At 39.8% G+C, this 19,845-nt stretch overlaps 1 protein-coding gene across 1 annotated transcript in view; it reads right to left on the bottom strand.

Moving 5' to 3' along the window:
• The window catches only part of sdk2a (sidekick cell adhesion molecule 2a), a 124,689-nt gene that overhangs the window by 9,349 nt on the left and 95,495 nt on the right, over positions 1–19,845 (bottom strand). Inside the window, exons 22-42 of the mRNA XM_056752717.1 lie at positions 19,291–19,412; positions 19,077–19,186; positions 18,845–18,995; positions 17,327–17,564; positions 16,434–16,549; positions 16,173–16,362; positions 15,984–16,082; positions 14,659–14,853; positions 14,375–14,576; positions 11,899–12,002; positions 11,172–11,242; positions 10,923–11,058; positions 8,884–8,940; positions 7,343–7,444; positions 7,047–7,162; positions 4,920–5,106; positions 3,684–3,821; positions 2,554–2,715; positions 2,312–2,437; positions 1,874–2,038; positions 1,637–1,777 (exon numbers count right to left, since the gene is read on the bottom strand). Coding sequence (XP_056608695.1) covers positions 1,637–1,777; positions 1,874–2,038; positions 2,312–2,437; positions 2,554–2,715; positions 3,684–3,821; positions 4,920–5,106; positions 7,047–7,162; positions 7,343–7,444; positions 8,884–8,940; positions 10,923–11,058; positions 11,172–11,242; positions 11,899–12,002; positions 14,375–14,576; positions 14,659–14,853; positions 15,984–16,082; positions 16,173–16,362; positions 16,434–16,549; positions 17,327–17,564; positions 18,845–18,995; positions 19,077–19,186; positions 19,291–19,412 — 2,928 coding nt within the window. The remainder of the gene's footprint in view (positions 1–1,636; positions 1,778–1,873; positions 2,039–2,311; positions 2,438–2,553; positions 2,716–3,683; positions 3,822–4,919; positions 5,107–7,046; positions 7,163–7,342; positions 7,445–8,883; positions 8,941–10,922; positions 11,059–11,171; positions 11,243–11,898; positions 12,003–14,374; positions 14,577–14,658; positions 14,854–15,983; positions 16,083–16,172; positions 16,363–16,433; positions 16,550–17,326; positions 17,565–18,844; positions 18,996–19,076; positions 19,187–19,290; positions 19,413–19,845) is intronic.

Genomic DNA, 19,845 nt, shown 5'->3' with positions numbered 1-19,845 from the left:
TATAATGTAACTATTTTATGTTCTATAAAGAGGCATCCCTTCTCCATTCATTGGGTATCACTGCTTCAGGATTGTGCATTTTATTTTACAGAAATCATACAAAGTTTTTTGTCTCCCAATAAAAAAATGTCATTTTTTTTCACATCCATAACGCACGTTTATTTCCCTTTTTTAAAATAGAAAATTTGTTCATAGACTGACATTTTTTGATGTTTAGACTCTATCAACAAGGGTTTGGTAAAATATAAACAGATGGTTCAATATATTGGTAACAAATTTATTCTCTGAGCTTTAATGTCATATCCATAACGTGAAATGTCACCTCCATAACGTTGGAATTGCCCATCTACAGTATTTAATAAAAAACATCCTATAAAAATATATATTTAGTCGTGCTTGCCAAGTGTGAGGGCTTATATCTCACAAAAAGTCCCTTCATTTATCCAACAAACATAAGAAATGACCACAGTAAAGCACATCTAAAGCATTATTGTTTGAGCTCCATGTGTATGTGGCCATGGCACGGAAGCCAGTCAAACCGCAGCCCTAGGTCATCAAGCATGTAATTCCTAAATTTAGAAGACCTCTGACCTCAAAACTCCTCCTCACACCCAATGAGAGTTGAACAGAAGTGTGATTTTAGGGAGGTCAGGAGAGCAGTGACCGCTCCACCTAGATGTGGACAGTGTGATCACCTTGCGGGACCTTTTTGTCTCTGAACACGGGTATAACAAGCCGACGGCAGTAGATCAGGACTGAACGGGTGGGGTGAACCTTGACAGAAGCCCTTTGTGCTCAACACAAACACTTTCCTTGTGTTTCACCCATCCACAACCCTGTTTACTGATCCTGGCACAGCACTAAACTCTAACCAAGCACTGAAGCAGCCACGTGAGCGCCTCCCACACGAACACGTCAAACTTTTTCCGGAAAACTTTTTCCCGAAAGATAAAAGCTTTTGTAAGTGTTTGTGGTCCATTTGTGTTCCAAATAACCCATAAACCCATTACTACACCCGCTGTATGTGCTGTCGAGAATTCCATTTTGTAGAATTAAAACATCAAGACAGAAGACACTGTCTCCCCAAAACATATTGAACGTTCGGCGCAGTCTCCAAAATCAGTTTTTCCTTTCTTTCGTATACTTGCTATATTTAGTATTTTTAGTCTTGTTGAGTTTACACAAGGTGAACACCCCTATGTATGAACTTACCCGCCTATAAAAACCTATTCAGGTACTTAATGGCCAAGCCACCGTGCTTTCTGTAAAACTCAAGAAATGTTAAAGGTCTCAATCGACACTTTCTTCGCCGAGCTGAGACGATAAGCGAGATGAAAAGCAACGTCACTTTGGATTAGACGGCAGACCACCTCACTCAGGTGGCAAAATGAGTCAGCAATCAAATCGGTAGAAATGACCAACAGCAACTGAAGCAAATGGACGCCACTATTGATTCCCCGAGTCTCTCTCAAGTGGAAAATCACTTTTTCTCAAACAGTCTGGCAAAACACACCGGCGGTGGGAAAATGGAGCTGAACTTGAGTCCATTTCATTGAATCAGCAGAAAGGCAATCAGCGTAATAGAGGGATATTGCGGATCTATTTCTAGTATATTTTCCCTGGCCTATCGACCCACCTGAGTCCGTTTTTTTGGTGTACTTTTTACTTTGCCCACGAATGATGAGGATGAACACTAGCAGGAGGATGAAGATGAGGCCGACGAGAGCGATCACCACCAGAAACCACCATTCCTCGTAAAAGGGAGAGACCTTTTGAGCTGATAAACAAAAAGTAAAGCAAAAACAATGGTTTGTTGACACGATATAGTGTAGTGTTGAAACGTTTTCGGCCGTGCTTGCTCAACGTTACTCACCTGATATTGAAGGAGATGGAGCACTCGGTGAACCATAGCCGTAATCATTCACCGCAATAACACGGAAGTCATAAGTGACTCCTTCTCGGAGCATATCCAGGTTTAGAGTGTATGACGTCACTTCTTTAGGAATGTCTTTGATGAGGATATCCCACAATCCTTCGTCTGTCAACAGTAAAAAATGCGTAATGATTTCAACATTTAAGGTTAAACTGACTTTCATCCAGCTCTAGACATACTATTTGTATTATCCTTTTCCCAAAATGTGTTCTTTTAACATCCCGAATAGCCAAAAAGAGCAACACTGTGTCAACCAATGGCGTGAATTCGAGAGCTGGACTGTTTCAGCCGTTTCAGCCAAATACAGACTGGAAAAGTTGTCAGGAAATCTGCTTGTAAATAAACAATTTCGGTTTCATCATTTTTTCTTGAACTCACCGGATGGTCTGGCCTCTATGACGTAGCGTGTGATGGGGGCTCGTCCGGGGTCGCCGTTGGACCAGTGGAGGGTGAGAGCCGAGCCATAACGAGAGATGAACGGCTCACCTGGAGGCCCCGGAGCACCTGTGACACAAATGAAGGAATAAAGCAACTGATTGGAGAAAAACTGCATTGATAAACACATAAAAATGTATCAGAATAAAATCTGGAATATTAGCATGGAAATCAGGCGACGAGACCTTCTCCGGGGCCGGTGGTGATGTTGGCTTCGATCTCAGGACCGTAGGTAAGGGTTTTGGCGCGGATGCGAAAGGTGTAGGTCACTCCATCTGCCAGATCCTTGATTTTCATCCACAAGGGGGCGCTGCCTTTCACATCCACTGTGACAATCTTGCTGACACCTGAAGTGTGAGGAGAGGAGTCTGTAGAGGAAACACTCAAACTCTAGATACCATGCTAAAGTCAAAGAATGAATCTTAAAATGAATTCCTACATACACAAAATACATGAGTATACGATAATTTCTTTGGCCACATTTATTAAATTGTTAAAAAATATATATGTATACTGTATAACAAGTATTTGAATGCATTTCTTCAACAATAAACACATAATAAACAACACATTTTTTAATGTAAATCCATATATTTTTTCTAAAAACATTTTATTATAAATAAACATTTATAATGTAGAAAAATTATAAAAAAAACATCTTAAATGTATATTTGAAAAAATAATGTTTAAGATGTGTACACTTTTTTCTTTGATGTTTAAGGGAAATATTTTACCACTTGAAATTATTAAATTATTGAGTTACTTTTTTATGAAACAAATTAAAAATGAAGCAAACACATGTACATGCATTTTATATGAGACATTTTCTCATTTACCTCTTAATACCTCATTATTTGTCACTGACCCATTTGTGTGAAAATAACACAATGTCAAACTCCAGGAGTTAAACTGATAAAAAGCATTTGACTTTTGCCATTGAGGAGTATCCTCAATATCTGCTTGGAAAACAGCAGCACATCACATCTGGTTTCCACACAGGCCTGACCGCTGTTGGGCCATTATGAGGACATTAGGAGACCACAGTCATCTGCAAATCCTCTCTGATCCCAAACATAGTGGAATTTGGCTGATGCATCACACCTTTGAAATGTTTCAACCAGATCCCACTCGTGACATGGCAAAGGGCAGGGAAATTTCACAGAGGAATGCCATTTGTTACTTGCCAAAAGAAACCTCATATTGTATGCATTCAGGGGCAAATTTTAGACATATGTGGGATAAAAACACCACAACACGCCTAAAGGGGTGCAAACTAGCGTTAGGATTTACTTTATGTGTGCCGGAGGTTTCTCACCATCCACTGGAGTGCAGGGTTCGTAGACCACACGGTATCCCTCCAAGATGCCATTGGGCTGCTTGGGCTCACCCCAAGACATGTTGACAGAGGTAGTGGTGAGCTCACTGAAGTGAATGAAACTGGGAGCAGTGGGAGCTGTGGAGGGAATGAAACTCTTTAATAATTCACTTTCGTGAAATGGCGTTGACTGATTTCCACACATAACATAGCGGCAAACACCAAACGTGTGTGAAAATTGATGTTTCTGAGTCAATACAGCTACGAGATGTAGTCAGTGTCAAATGTATCCGCAAGTAAGGTGGGTGTACCTGTCAGTACAATTGCTTTGGAACCTAATGTTACCAACAGGATAAGAGGTGTTACATTTCTGTCACACGCTTGCAGTATTCCACCAATCACTACAAACTGGTAAACTGGCCAATCATAATACACCTCACTTTCAGAGCGATGAGATTTGTAAACAATATGCGCGTTTCAGAGAGGCGGAACAAAGAGGAGATACAAACATGTACAGTACGTGACAGTACAGCGTTTTTTAACCTTAAATCGTGTATACAATTTGCACAAACGTTACTATTTGTTTTAGCCGTGTCATATGACCCCTTTAAAGTATTCAAGGACAATAGGGTTTTCTCAAAAATGCACTGCTCTAAATCAACATTGTGATATGTCATTAAAATCATAATAAAACGACATTTAAGTCAGTTTCCATGTAAACACAGTGTGGTGAGGGGTCAGGTTAATCTCCCAGTAATGTAAGGAGTTGGTCTGCCCTCCAGGACATTGGCACATGAGCTTGTGTTGGCTCATCTCCCAGAGTTTCACTGCGCCAAGACTCAAGCTCGCCTTACTGTTCTCATTGTTGCATCCTCACTACACTGTCACAGTCTTCAAGGGAAGCGGAAAGGCAGAATTAACTTTTCTAAATCACTTAGAACACATCTTTTCTTTTGCTGACCCGCCAAAACCTTCCCCTACATGTGGCCCATTTTCTCAAACCCAGTTCCCAGCTCCCAGTCCTAAGCAAACTGTCACGGGCTTCCGTTTCGAGAGCCAACCCTTCATATTACTTAATACCACAGCCCTCGTGACCTCTGTAAGACGTGATCCCTCCGATTCAAAATGAATAAATATATCAGCAGGGAGCTGAAGAAATGAAATACTCCCCCCCCAAGCTGTTTTAGTTTTAGAGCAAGTACCCATTTGCTGGATCGAAGTGGTTTGTCTTCTCACCTGCTTGTTGAGTACGCCCTCTGGTGGGCAGTGAGCGCGGGCTGTCGCCTGCTGCGTTGAAGGCAGCCACACTGATCATGTAGGTGGTGTAGCCGGTCAGGTTTTTTAATTTCACGCTCAGCTCGGGCAGGAACAGAGTGCGCACTCTCTCCGTCTCGTTCTGAAGCTGAAACTCCCAATAATATATCTGGACAGACAGATCACAAATCACTTAAATGAATAAGTAAGAAGCTGTAAATCTGACGAAGTTTCATGTTATAAGAGGTGTGATTATTATATTTGGAAGCAGTAGCTCTCAAACCGAATAGACTAAGTGCTCTGTCACATTAGATTCAAGCAATTACTGCAAAAGTACAGCTTACCTCATCATTACTCGGTTCAAGCAGAATATAATACAAGTCTATTTGTGACCTGCGCTGCTCACATAAGAATCTGGGTTAGCCTGAATGTCTCATAATTAAAAGAACAAAGCTCTCGGTCGCAAAGTTAAAAGAATGAGAACTGATGAGATCATTGGTAAGATTTTAATGTAAATTAACTTTGAAATAATGTATTTTAATGTTCCAGGTTCAAGTTAAACTCGACTACCTGTGACTCAATAAAAGTGTTCAGAGTGTGTGAAGCTCAAAAAGTATTCTAACATTATTTCTTCAAGTATATAACCGTAAAAGTATTTTGTTGTCCAAATCATTTCTTTAAACAGAGGGACAATAATAGTTCAAGGGTAGACACACTTCTTGTTGTTACATTATAGATGTCATTCCTGCACTCAAAAAAAAATCATTTTTGCCTCTAGTTCAATTGACTTAACTTGCTTTAGTTAAATCAACACAATTTTTGAAAAATATTTTAGTCATATAACTGAATGCATTCATACTGGGACAACATAAACTAGTTGTTTTGTACACTTAAAACCGCTACAATTGGGCAGAGGACTTATATTTCCCAGCATGCTTTGCGTTTGAGAGTTATTTTCTGAAATAAGTGTTATTATGTGCATTTTTTCAGTTTATTTATCTTTAAAGTTTTGAAGAGGTTTTTATATTTTTTAGTTTGTGGTTACCATTGTTTGGAAAAGCGTTGCATTTGGTTAGATGGTGGCAGTTACAAATCTTTGCTTACATTTCTGTTGAGTTCTATTAACTCAATATCTTACTATTGAAGTTAAAAAAAATGATTAATGTTAAAATTATATAATATAAAAATAATTATTGAGGGCTTACATCAAATAATGTTTTCGATAAAATTGTTTTTTATATAGGTTTTCTGTAAAATATGCATGTATATGACACAAATTAATTTAATCAAGTTAATTAAGTTCATAAAACAAGATTATAAAGAATCGTTTCCAACAAATTAGATTATGTTAGAGAAATGTAATTAAATTTTGTGGAAAACTTTGATTAATTTAATTAAGTTCTTTTAACGTTGTTTTTAATTGTGCATGTGGGTATACTTATAAGGTTAGTTATGTTATTAAAGTCATTTATTTTAAAATGTTGGTGACTTGGTGCAGTTTATATCCCTGTTTTATAAAACAGTCAGTTCTGGACCTTGATTCTGATTGGCAAAGCCAAGTTCTAAGCCATTACAAAATACCTCGATGTATAACGGCTGACCGCATTACATAGCCTAAATATCATTTTATTTACTTTATTCAATGAAACCTTGCTACGCATATGGAATAACATAATAACATTCATAAAAGCAATAAGCCCCGCGAAGCAGTGGGTTACAGTGCATTTTATAACAGCTAAGTGGGTTGGGGCTTATTGCTTTAGAAACCCACTGCTTCATGGGGCTTATTGCTTTATGAGACATGCTTGCACATACAAAGATGACACATCGCAGCAACGTGCCAAAGCACTCCATGTATGTCTATGGTATTAGAGTCTTAAAGTGACATTATCAATTTTTCACCCTCATGATGGTCAAAACTTGATTCTTTCTTATGTGGAACACAAAAGAGAAGATATTTTGCGAAATGTCTCTGTGGTGTTGTGTCCCTACAATGTAAGTCAATGGAAGCCAATGTTGATTGGTTACAAACGTTCTTCAAAATATCATCTTTTGTTCTGCAGAAGAAAGAAAGTCATACATGTCATAAATTATTAAGTTAAGTCCTACCTTATAGCCTTGAATATCTCCATTCTGGGCATCCACGGGTGGAGGGTCCCACGTGACATCAAGCTGGGTCGCCGTTGAGGACTGAATAGCCACATTCTGAGGCGGAGCGGTGGGCACTGGGGAGTACAGAGAGATCTAATCAAATTCTTGAGCAAGTCCAGAAAAAACACTGATACAGTTTGAACCCTTTTAATAGACTTTATACCGACTGACAGCACTGCTGCAATAGTTGCATTATTCGGTGCCAAATTAAAATATTGAGTTGAAGCAGCAAGGTAGACTTTTCATGTCCTTACCGGCCTCTCCCACAAACACTTCCTGCGGCGTGCTGACGGGTCCCTCTCCCACCGCGTTATACACGCTCAGTCTGATCTCGTAACGCTTGTGTTTATTCAGATCTGTACAACAGACAAAATGCACACGAGCGCCATTCAACATCACGTGATGAAACCTTAAAGTGGTGCTAAAACATAATGATCCGGCTCCAATGAAGTGAGATGTTGCGAGAAAAAAAGTCAATGACAGTGCAGAGAGAAATGAGCGCGGACAGAGAAGACAGACGTGAGAGGAGAGACAAATGAGACTGGGCTCTCATGTGAGCGATCAAACGAGGTGTGAGAAAGAGTTGTTACCAGAGTTTGAAGATTGAGTTTGGCACACTGTAAAAACGCCAATTAATAAAACGTTGGAAGAGCAAAAGTATCTCAGTTGAACGAATATTCTTGGTTGGACTTAATTGAGACATCGTTTTATATTAAGCTTGCAAATTTTTTTAAATATACATTAAATTAGGAGTTATTTTCTAGTCAACATACAGAGTGGCTAAAAAATGGAACGGACACATTTTTTTAATAGATGTTTAGTTTTAAATTCCATGATTACGCAGAAGAATCTGGATCACCAACCGTTTGTTTGATTCAATGAGGCCTGAGTGACTTCGCGGGAGGCATCATAGGCAGCTATACCAGACGTATCTGGCAATCATTTTTTTAAATCAAATGTATCAAAAAATCGTACAATGTATTCAATGTTTTGTGCTTTGTTGTGTTTAGAAGTGGAAGCCTCTCCAGGGAAGGATCTCAAACAAGTCAAAGGCAGCCTATGCAGTCTTTCACCTTGTTAAATTGATGAAACATATAATAAAAAAATATATATTATTGCGGTGTGTTTTAGGTTTAATTTTGGCGTGTTGTGATAAATTTTATTATATATTTTTGTGTATTTTGTGTAAGTGATGGCATGACGTGAATACCGTCTCTCTCTCATATGCTAATGCTGACACTTAATTTTAAACGATAGGTTTTTGCTTAAGCTGTTATGAGCTGTCCCCGATAAAATAAAACAGTTTTACGCGTTTACATGACCTTACATATATCAGTTTATTAAGCATAATCGGCGTAAGACTGCGCATGTAAACGCACTAAATGTCTCTGTATACTTGACTAAATGCAGATTATTCAAAAATAAACGCCATTATGTGTTCATTTGTCTTCTTTTTTTATGTGATGTGAAGTTTTGATAATCAAATTATAAATCTTAGATTAAATAAAATAAAACACATAGAATTATGCTAAAACTTGATCTGAATTTGCCAAGGTTAAAAAGATTACGGGTACAAAGTATTGGAGAGTGACGAAAATCCCTGCTATTTGTGTTGAATTTCATTGCACATGCAGATTTATAGCCATGTGAACTGAAGTAATAGTTCAATGTGATAATGTTGTAATCGAACGGCTTAAGTCATATATTTGTGTACACATTAAATCACGAGCAGACAACTCTTCCAGAACCGATGGCAAACACTGATGACAGAGCGAAAGTGAATGTCAGGACTTACTGTCCAGCTCGTATTGGGTAAGTGAGGATTCGGTCAGGTTCCTCACACTGTAGGGAGCTGAGCACATTTGGGTGGAGGAAGAGGATTAGCAGTGAGGAAGACCAGAGGTTATGTGAGGGAGAGAGAGAGACAAAGAGAAAGAAGTGCTGGATTAGCTCATTAGTTCAATGCTTGAAGAAAGAGAGGCTGGACTGGCAGCTTTCCAGACTTTGAAAGAGAAAAACTAACTGCCGAGGAAACAATTAACACAGCCTGAGCCTTTATACACAGTAGAGTTTGCATTACAGCCATGTTAATGAGACAAGCTACTATGAATCAACAGAAATACAACTTCGGCTAAGATGCGTAACAGAGGTTAATATCTACATATATATATATACATGATGTAAGTAGTTGTTGAGTTCATCTGTTAAGTTTATATTGGCGGTGCTGTCGTAAAAACATCAATTACATTTCTAAAGAATTGAATCTGTCATATATAAATATAAGCATTAAAGTTGTCATAGCATAGCCAAAGGATGGAAATCACTTTTCTTTTCAATTCTCCATTTATATAAGATAACACTAGACTACTCCAGACACATACCCTGCATCCGAAATCACCTACTTCCATACTACATAGTAGGTAAAATTAAGTATGTGTCACAAAAAACAGTAGGCCAGAAATACCCGGATGATCTACTGCTTAAATTTCTGTGGTCTCATAATCTTTTGAAAAGTCAAGATCTAAAAATGCGCTTCCTGTAATAACATCGGAGCATCCGTTAACTCCTCTCCTTCAACTGTCGGTCTGCTGCCAGTTCCATTTCAAAATGCATCGAATCAAATCGCAGAGAAAGACGAAATCAACGCTCACTATTTGTCTTATAAGAAATGCGTCAAAATACGGAAATAAAATTGATCGCAACTTCCGGTTCACGCAGATTTCAAGTGGGATGTCCGTTTTTCAAATGTAAGTATCGATAAATGAATTTCTTGTGAATAAATTATCCTTTTATCAAAGCCTACATACAGGTTGTTCATGCAGTACGTCATAGGTCAAATTATATCCATCCCAATTATCCTTTGCAATGGCAAGCTAGCTTTGAAAGCATATTAGAGGGAAAATGATCCAACCCCTATTTTAGAGCTCTCTCCAATAACAGGCCTCCTCATATTAATGACCTCATGTGTCATTCACTGTTAAACCAACATTCTAGTACAAAGCAACTTTATACAGTAACAGGCAATTTTTTTTACAACATCTCTCTCCACTTTAAACACTTGGGTCTGTCATGATTCTTCCACAAGACTATGAAAGGCATGACCATAAGGGGTCAGAACCATGACATAACGTGTGATGTCTGTGTATGAAGACAGTGTGAAATTATTCAAAAAACATACGATAACAGGTTGGTCATCCAATCATTGAATTTGGTCCGAATGCAATGATCCGATGCATATCTTATGGTCCCCTGCTTTAACACAAGATATTTTTTTATATTTAAACCACTTTATATTTAATGCTACCAGTATGTCAATAGACTTTCAACCTTAACAAATGTTTTTCTGTAAACTTTTGCAAACCTTAGTTCTAGCAAATCCTTTGACCTTAAGTTACTGGTTTGTAAATCAGACAACTTGTTTGTCGCTGTGTGCTGCCTATGGAGACAACGCAATATGTGTTTTCTTTTTTATTATGTTGAGGCATCCTATCCTTTCATCTTATCACATTTAATTCAGACTGCAAACTCACAACTGAACTAAACACAATTTGTCTCTGCTTTCTGCAGTCCTGAAAAAAGTATTTTTTTGAAAAATGGAGCTGTTTCTCAATGATTCCCAACTTTAATCTTAGCGGACCCTATGGTTAACACAACCGAACAGGGTACCACGGTATATATAAAAATACCATATCATTATCATATAGATAGAGAGATACCATCCCTGCAACATAGCATCGCTATACACATCACACCTCGGATACCAATTTTATTTTGGATTTGAATAAGATGGTGGAGTAGAAATTTGGACACTCTTTTTAATGAATATAGACTCACCTGTGAGCTCAGCCCAGTTGGCAGATGGGCTGTTGACGGTACGCACGCTGAAACTACGTAGGCGGTCATAGCGCAGTTCTCTGTAACGAACTCGAAAACCAAGCAAAATGCCATTGATCTCCTCCTCGGGGGGCGGCTGGATGGGTTCGAACAGATTATGTCATTATCTCCAGTTTGTAAACACAGCGCTCGACAACAGATAAACACAAATGTCCCCTCTCCCAAGCGAATGATGAATCGGACCCTCACCTTCCAGCGGACCAGCACAGACGTGGTGGTGTGCGGCGTCACAGAGAGGATTGTGGGAGCTTTGTCGGGTGCTAAATGGAACGCAAACAGACAGTTTGTTCAGTTTATGATTGCGTAGCTGCAAAGACCCTGATAAGAGTGGAAAAAAGAATAAGCCACACAAAACCGACTGTAACTTCACATTGTTGGTTTTTTGGACTAATGCATACAGGGAAGAATTACAAGAGCGCAGAAACAAGTCACACCGATGTTGCACAATGTTGTTCTTGCAAAAGGATGAAAGTGAGTTTCATTTAAGGTCATTTTGATTTGTATATTCAAACGTGAAGGGCACACAAAATAAGATGTTTGTGTTGCCCAAAATGTCTGACACGGTCAGAACTCATTTAGCAGCAAAAGCAGTTAATCAGACATTTGCGATCATGTCACACCAACCCACCGCTGACTAACCATTTTGCCCCACAATGAAAGTAATCTTTTAACCCCCAAATTTGTCCCAGAGTGCTCAATAATATCTCAAATTGGTACAGCTTCCATCTATAAGTAGAATAACTGCTGGCAATGTTCTAGTTCCAAGTCAAAATTCAAGTGTTCGGTTACCAAGCACAACCCCAGTATTTTCCCCTTTGAAAACACTGTCCTATTTTGGTCCCATTATGATTCATCTCAGGTCTCAGAGAGGAACATGTTCCGCTGCAGCGTTAAAGTGCCGTGTAGTTGCCCTTACCGTCCTGCAGAGTGGTTATTGCCTCGCTCTCCACACTGTACACGCTGTCCCCAATATCATTAGTGGCCTTCACTCTGAACTGGTAGGAAGTGAAAGGGTTGAGCCTGCGAACAAGACGTAACCTAAGTATAACATGCAAAAACCACATCTTAAAAAGATTAAACTTAAATTCTGTCATGAATAACTCAAGCTAAAGTTGGTCCAAATCTGTATACATTTCTTTGTGGTGTTGAACACAAAGAATAATATAAGGAAGAATGTTAGCAACTGAGACTTCATTGACTACCATAGTAGAAAGAATTAGAATGGTTGTCAAAAGTGCCCCAGAACGGTTCGCTTTCCTTAATTCCTCAAAATCCAGTCTTTCAAAAAAAAATTCTTCCTATTATGGTAGGAAACAGCGGCCCCCAATTTAACCTAACATCTGTTGTGTAAAAACATCTGATATTTATTTTTTAAATGCAGTTTTACACACATTCTAACTCATTTCACAGACATACTCTAAATATCTATATGACATCTGACATGGAACGTCTCAGAGACGTAGTGCAGATGAACAAACAATCAAAAAAACATCTTGCAGATGTAAATGTGTGCTATCATGGATTTTTGCCATGTTATAGTATAGGCCTACAACACCATTTTTGCGATGCTTCACAACATACTTCAATATATGCAAGTCTTTCGGTCTGGACTTAATGCTAGAGAATGATAGCAGAAGCACTTTAGTGAGTGCTAGAATTAGCATTACCCATTTTAAGCTAGTTAGTTTCAGTGTTGGGTGTAACTCGTTACTAAGTAATTACTTTCTGTAAATAATTACTTTTATCTAGAAAATGAAGTTATCTATTACTCTTTTTTTGTAATTTAATTATAGTTAATTCTGATGTAATTTAACCTAATACTGTATAATATATAAAATACTGAAATTTATATCACAGTTCAAAGTCTAGCTTTAAGATGCACGCTTAAGGTATCCTTCTCACATTTGTAATACTTTGGTTGGTTAAAAATAACTCTTTACGTAGATTTATCGGAATGAATTGAAAGAGCTGTTTCATGTCTATCCTCGAATCGCTTAACTGGGTGATTCTATAATTTAGGGTACATTGCATGTCCACTGATGTTAATTATACTTTCCATTCCATTTCCATTCCATTTTCTACCGCTTATCCGAACTACCTCGAGTCACGGGGAGCCTGCGCCTATCTCAGGAGTCATCGGGCATCAAGGCAGGATACAACCTTGATGGAGTGCCAACCCATCGCAGGGCACACACACTCACTCATTCACTCACTCACCCACTCACTCACACACTCACACCCTACGGAGTTTTTTTTCCAGAGATGCCAATCAACCTACCATGCATGTCTTTGGACCAGAGGAGGAAACCGGAGTACCCGGAGGAAACCCCCGAGGCACGGGGAGAACATGCAAACTCCACACACACAAGTCAGAAGCGGGAATCGAACCCCCAACCCTGGAGGTGTGAGGCGAACGTGCTAACCACTAAGCCACCGTGCCCCCCTTAATTATACTTATACAATAAATTTTTACAAACAAATTACATTTTATGTGTAAACTTGCTTCATGAAATAACAGCACACAGACAATATGAGCAAAATATTCTTCATTTTGTTTAAAATGTGTCATTATGACCCTAAATGTACAGTTTTGTCCATGTCCGATTTTTCCGACGGTAAAACTTCAAACTGTCAATTTGCGCATAAGGTGCATGACAAAAGCACATGCGCACCTGGATCAGAGCAGCATAAATGCGATACGCCATTTTCACAATGACGTAACTCAACTTCCGCCTTTTCGCAAAGCAGTGTATCATAACATCCGTCTTTCGACAAACAAGGAGACGAAGAACTTCCATTTTGCGGTCGGGCATGAATTTAAAAACAGTGAAAAAAAACTGACAGAACACGTATTCAAATACCTATCCTAGCACCTTTGCTAACACAAAAAGAAAACAAAACACTTACCTTCATAATCAAACAGGTACTGTTCAACAAAGAATTTGTTTCCTTTATCTAAGCTTTGATCTGGTCGTAAGCGAAAATTTGCCTTCAAGATGTTGTACATCATCTAGCCGTATTCATGGTAGCTGTGAAAGGGACTTGGTAAAGTCCATTCTGAGGCACTAGCAGAAGTAATACTACACTGCTTCGCAGCAGAACAGAAGATGCATGACGTCATGTGAAAAGAGCCTATTAAGGTATTTACATGCCTTCATTTTTCAATTAAAACTGGCGTACGCCACATTCTGTATCTTACTTCGATTATTTTTACTGCGATTATGAGCATAATCACATTATTTAAATGCAACGATTGCGTTAACATGCGGTAAAGTCTAATTGTAGCAGTATTGCCAAACCTATTATAATCACATCATGAGGGTGCTTGTAAACGTAGTCAATGTGACCTTCTAAAAGCTGAGGAATTTCACACCGGTCCAATTTGCACTTACTTGTCGACGGCATAGGAGGTGACCTCATGGCTGACTGACGCTGAATGAACGGTCCAGTTGCTTTGCGGCAGCTCTCTGTACTGGATAGTGTAATATCTGATGGGCGACAGACCATCGCTACCCGGTTCCCATGACAACAGCACACTGCGAGCCTGAACTTCTTCCTGAGGTACAACTGGACGACTCGTCGGCTGTGGGCGAGCTGAGAAGAGATCAAATGAGCAGCGTTAATCAAACGTATGGAATAAACAACAGTAACCGAATTAACTGCGCAGACGTCATACCTCTCTTCTCTGTAGTGACCACCAGAGCCTCGGCCGCCTCCCCCCAGCCTTTTCGAGTCTGGGCCGTGAGTCGAAACACATAAACACTCTCTTGTTTCAGTCCGGTGGCTGTGTACTGTCGCGCGCTGGGGTTGAGCACATCGACGGTGGCGGAGGTAATGCTAGAGGAGTTTTTCCTGTAAGCAATCTGATACGCTGGATGCACAGAGAAACATAAGCATCAGTCGGTGGAAAATGGGATCATTGCTCTTGATAATGTTTTTGCTGTTGCTCATATGTGGAGGTTTTTTAAACTTTGGTGAACTGTTTGTACTAGACAAAAATGATACTTCAAATCATTCCGATTACTGAAGAGAGACATGTTATTTCCTATTTTCCTTTTTGCTTATGCCTGGAGTGCACTACACAACTTTCATCATCTAAACCCATTTGAAAATAGGCATCATGCTCTTGCAGACTCTGAAAATGGTTAAAAAAAACAGTTTTTTTCATACACAACAGTATTTAAATACAGGAGTCAATGCCTAAAATCCTAAATTATAGTCTGATGCGTACGGATCACGACTCGATTCTAAAACTTCGATGATTGACACCATAGAGGTGCAACGTTCGGTAATCTTTATGTTCTGCAATTTTAAGTTGTGTTTTGTCAGATGTGCTCTTTTACAGTGTTGCCATGTTTCATGTATTATATGGCTTATTTGGGCAAAGTAGAAATAGCGAAAAAGTTATTAAGATGTTTAAGTGAAGGGTTGTGACATTTTGGTCTTTTACAACATACAGCATTTGGATTTATTTCGGTTTATTTTGGGCTTGTTCTTTGTTTTGTCTTCTTGCAAGATCTGGCAACACAAATAAATGTTTGTACAACTTTCCCTGTGGTTCTTGCATCAATAGAGACGTGTCCTCCTTAATGCATGTTTAAATGTGGTATCGGGTGGGTAGATGCAATGTGTATTCCAAAATCGCGAATAATATGTTTCTAAGTATGTTTTTGCTGTTTGAAGCGAAAGAACCGGAGCCTGTGCTCATCATTTACTTCTCTGTTTTCTGTCAAATCTGTCAATGCCGACTAGCCAAAATCTGCAGACTGGCTGAGATTTTTTCAACACTTGTTGACTTATCCGAGCTGTAAACTAAGGCAAAAATCTGATAAATAAGGTGTAGTGCAATCCAGCCGTAGAGGCGTATTTTTTATAAAACTTCATCATCGAAATTCACAATTCAGAACAGCAGCATAGCAACACCCTGGCAACCACTCTAGCATTGCGCCAGCTACTTTTGCTTTCACATATAGAAAATCAAGTAAAGGTTTGCAAATATACCGAGGATGATGCCATTGGGCTGGGCAGGGGGCTGCCAGATCAGCCTCACAGAAGACGTCCTCACTTCAGGGAAAAGGATCCCAACTGGAGGTCCAGGTACTGTTTGAATAAACCCCAAATGTCTGACATAGATAACACCTTAAAAACAACACCTTATGGTTGCTGTTTTCAGCTGTTTAAAACTCTCACCGTCATCAAGCGTTCGCTCAAAGATGGGCGGAGCACTCGGCATGCCGTCTCCTATGCGGGTGAAGGCCAGAACTTGGATCTCATAGAGGACGTACTTTCCCAAACCAGTGAGTTGAACGCTGTAAGTGGCATTTCCCTCCACCGTCCAGAACCGCAGAGCAGCGTCTGCATCCTTTTCCTTGTAGACCACCTAAAGGATACATGCGTGTCTTTACTACTGTACCAACTCAAGCGGAGTTGAATGAAAGGATAACTATGTACCTTATAGCCCAGAATAAGTCCATTGCGGTCTGTCTCCTGAACATCACCCCATCGCACCAGGATGCTGCTGGACGTGGTGGCAAAGGCAGAAACATTCGCAGGGCCACTGGATGGGACTAAAAAAGGGAAAACCACGCAATATTATCAAGAAAGAGATTTTAAAGTTTTGAAAGTAATATAGTATCTGCTGTTTTACACCTAAAGTGTTTAAAAATACAACACATGCCAATGAAGTCTGGTTTAGACTCTCACCATAATCGTAAAAATGTGTTTTTGACTGTGCTGTCAGCTTGTGAACAAGTTTATGACAGATAGTTTGATGTATAAAAACAACATTTCTTGGATCCTTAAGTGAACTGAAGAACTTTTTTAAACAAAGTATGCTTCGCTCATAGGAAAGAGAAATCTAAAATGTTTCTCTTACACTGCATTAAGATGAACAGCAAACTTTTGCTTCAATCTCCCGCTTTTCTAATAGAACTTATGTCACACGTGTCTCCGAAAGGCTGAGACGTCTCCCAAAGTCTGTTATGATTAGTCAGAGATTTCAATCTAAACTAACATTTTCAATCAATTTCTTTTCTCTCCACATTATCTGAGCGGTGCTCTTCACACCAGTTTTACAGATCTGTATTTTCACTGTACGCAAACAATTTTCCCATTTGTGTCTATTTATATTTCTCTCGAGGATTTTAGGAGATAAAAGTTCATATTTGAAATGAAACATACAACAGCAAACTCTCCGAAGTCTCATGAGCCTCTAAAATAACAACATTTCAAGTCAATTCCTCCGGGCAGCCATCATAACTAATTCAAAGATTGTTGTGAAAGCATTTTGAGAGCAAGGTCTTTGCTAGGAAGAGGAAATTCAGAAAGTTCAACACATTTCTCACCGGACTCTCTGGTTCTGCCATGAACTGGTTGACTCCAGGGTCCCGAACCAATGCCGTTGAACGCCTGTACTTTGACCCCGTACTCCGTCCACTCCTCCAGATCCTCGATGGTAAACTCTCGCTCCAGCCTGTCAGGAATGATGTGGGACAGGACGCCACTCTTTGATCCCAGTCGAGAATACTGAACCCTGTATCCAACCAGCTCTGGATTGCCATTGTATTCCCACTCGGGCAAAGGCTAGGACATAAACACACTTCCGTTAGATTTACTCACCCTCGTGTGATTCTCTTTCTTCTGCAGAACACCAAAGAAAATATTTTGAAGAACGCTGGTAACCGAACACCACTGAACTCCACTGACTTCCATTGTTTGTAGCTCAAAGGAAAGAGCATTGCGTTAACAACGCAAGGTTGTGGGTTCGATCCCAGGGGATTGCAAATACCTATGTAAAATGTATAGGATAAAGCAATGTAAGTCGCTTTGGATAAAAGCGTCTGCCAAATGCCTAATGGTAAATTTAAATGTAAATGGATCATAGACTCTGTAAAATATGGATGTAGTGTCTGTGACGTCTACCGTAGTTTTCTGAAGAGTAAAAATTAAGCCTAAAATAGGCCGAGGCTCGTCTCCATATTTTAATTGTGTCATCGCACGTCACTCCCGGATATCGAAAATGGGCAAAAAAGAATGTGATTAGAGCTGAGGCGTCTGGTTTGCTGAAACCACTTGTCACTCTAGTGGCCACGCACCTAATTTGTAGAATTTTAAGGCTTAATATAAGTTAAACGGATGAGTTATAAAAAAATGTACCCTCCTCAAAGTTGTCATGAAAGGGTAAAATTTAATAGCTAGCTAGCTTCACGAGAGAGATCGGAAGGTTGTCCCTCTGTATGGACACAAAACCACGGAGACATTTCTCAGAATATCTTCTTCACAGAAGAAATACATCATACAGGTAAAGAACAAATGAAGGATTGTTTTATTTTTATGTGAACTATACCTTTAATATCCAATTCAACAGACCACAGTTAGCATGCAAACATGTATTTACTCTTAAGTGCATTCCTTAAATGTTCATTACGCTCAACCTGATTTTGGCAAATGGTTGATGTCCTCAGCATTAAAGTACCGCAAGAGAGATTCAAATGCACACCATGCAATCTTCACTTGAATCTCTATCGGATACTTAAATCGTATACGCTGATGGATTTGCGAGGGGCCGCATTGAGTTGAACACATCTGTTCCTAAAGACGCTGATTAGCTTATTCAGGTATTGGGGCTAAACTCGGCAGGAAAAGGGATCTCGCGGGCCACACTGGTCTCACATTGGTTGAGAAACACTGGTCTAGAAGCTTCTAATCCTGGTTGGAAGTTTAAACTAAAAATAAACTGTAAACTTATTTCAGAAATCTGATTGTTGGTTGATTTAAATGTTGTCCCAGGGTCAACATGATGTTGTCCTGAGGTTTATCAACCGCTTGGCAAAAACCGGGGACCGTTCATTACGTATACATACCACCCATCTGAGCCACACGCTGGTCTCACTGGCCGTACGGAGAGTGATGTTTGCCGGGGCGATATCGGGAGGCGCCTGAAGGGTCTGGATCTTTCTGGATGGCTGGCTCGGTGGACTGGTACCTACAATATTGACCTGCCTCATTCGGAACCTAAAATCAAACGGTACATCATGACACACAGCCTACAGAGACTCTTTATGATCATATCCCATCATGTCACAGTGGGTGGACCTGTAATAGGTGTAGGGGTTCAGTCCCTGAACTTCAAGTGATCGTGCATCAGGCTCATTGGCCAACTGATGGACCGTAACCCACTCCTCATTTTCTCCAATAACACCGACCTAGAAGAGCCGAGAGAGTAGAAACATCAACTGTGGCTGATGAAAACCGACAGAGAATGTGATGCTTTGAAGGAAACACTCGACGCATCCCATTTCTGAAGTACCTGAGCCTCTACCAGCCAGCGTGAGATGGATGTTTTGCCGTCGTAGCCCGGTTTGAACTGCAGGGTAACAGAGCGTGGGCTGATGTTGGAAATGGCGATGTTGGTAGGAGGTCCGGGCATCTCTACAGGAACGAGTAGAAGTGACGGAGTGAAAAGTAGAAACAACACAGCAGGAAAAATGAAAGGCTTTGGAACGCTACTATTCACATTAACTCGCAAACTGCAAATGTGTTTCCTGTCGTATATGCGGTAAGCCACATCGTACTGCGGGATATAAAAAAGAGCTTCGCATTCCCTCCATCTCTCGAAGATCTTGTTTTTCTTTTTCGCTGAAAAAACGCATTCGGAATCAAAGACAAGCACACGTCGTCCTTATTTGCATGAGACACATTTCTGTCTGCCATCAGTTAATTTTTGCATGCAGAAGCAGAAGCTTGCAAATTAACATCACGGGGAACAAAAAGTGAGACAAGATAGGTTTGATTTAAAAACAGTGCGATCCATCTAGCACCTCCAGAGGACAACTTCAAAGTGTCTTTCCAGAGTGTTCAGTCT

This window comes from Triplophysa dalaica, chromosome 7 (assembly GCF_015846415.1).
Source record: "Triplophysa dalaica isolate WHDGS20190420 chromosome 7, ASM1584641v1, whole genome shotgun sequence".
Lineage (NCBI taxonomy): Eukaryota > Metazoa > Chordata > Actinopteri > Cypriniformes > Nemacheilidae > Triplophysa > Triplophysa dalaica.
Note: the sequence above shows the minus strand (reverse complement) of the source record. Positions and strands in the feature narration are given on the sequence as shown.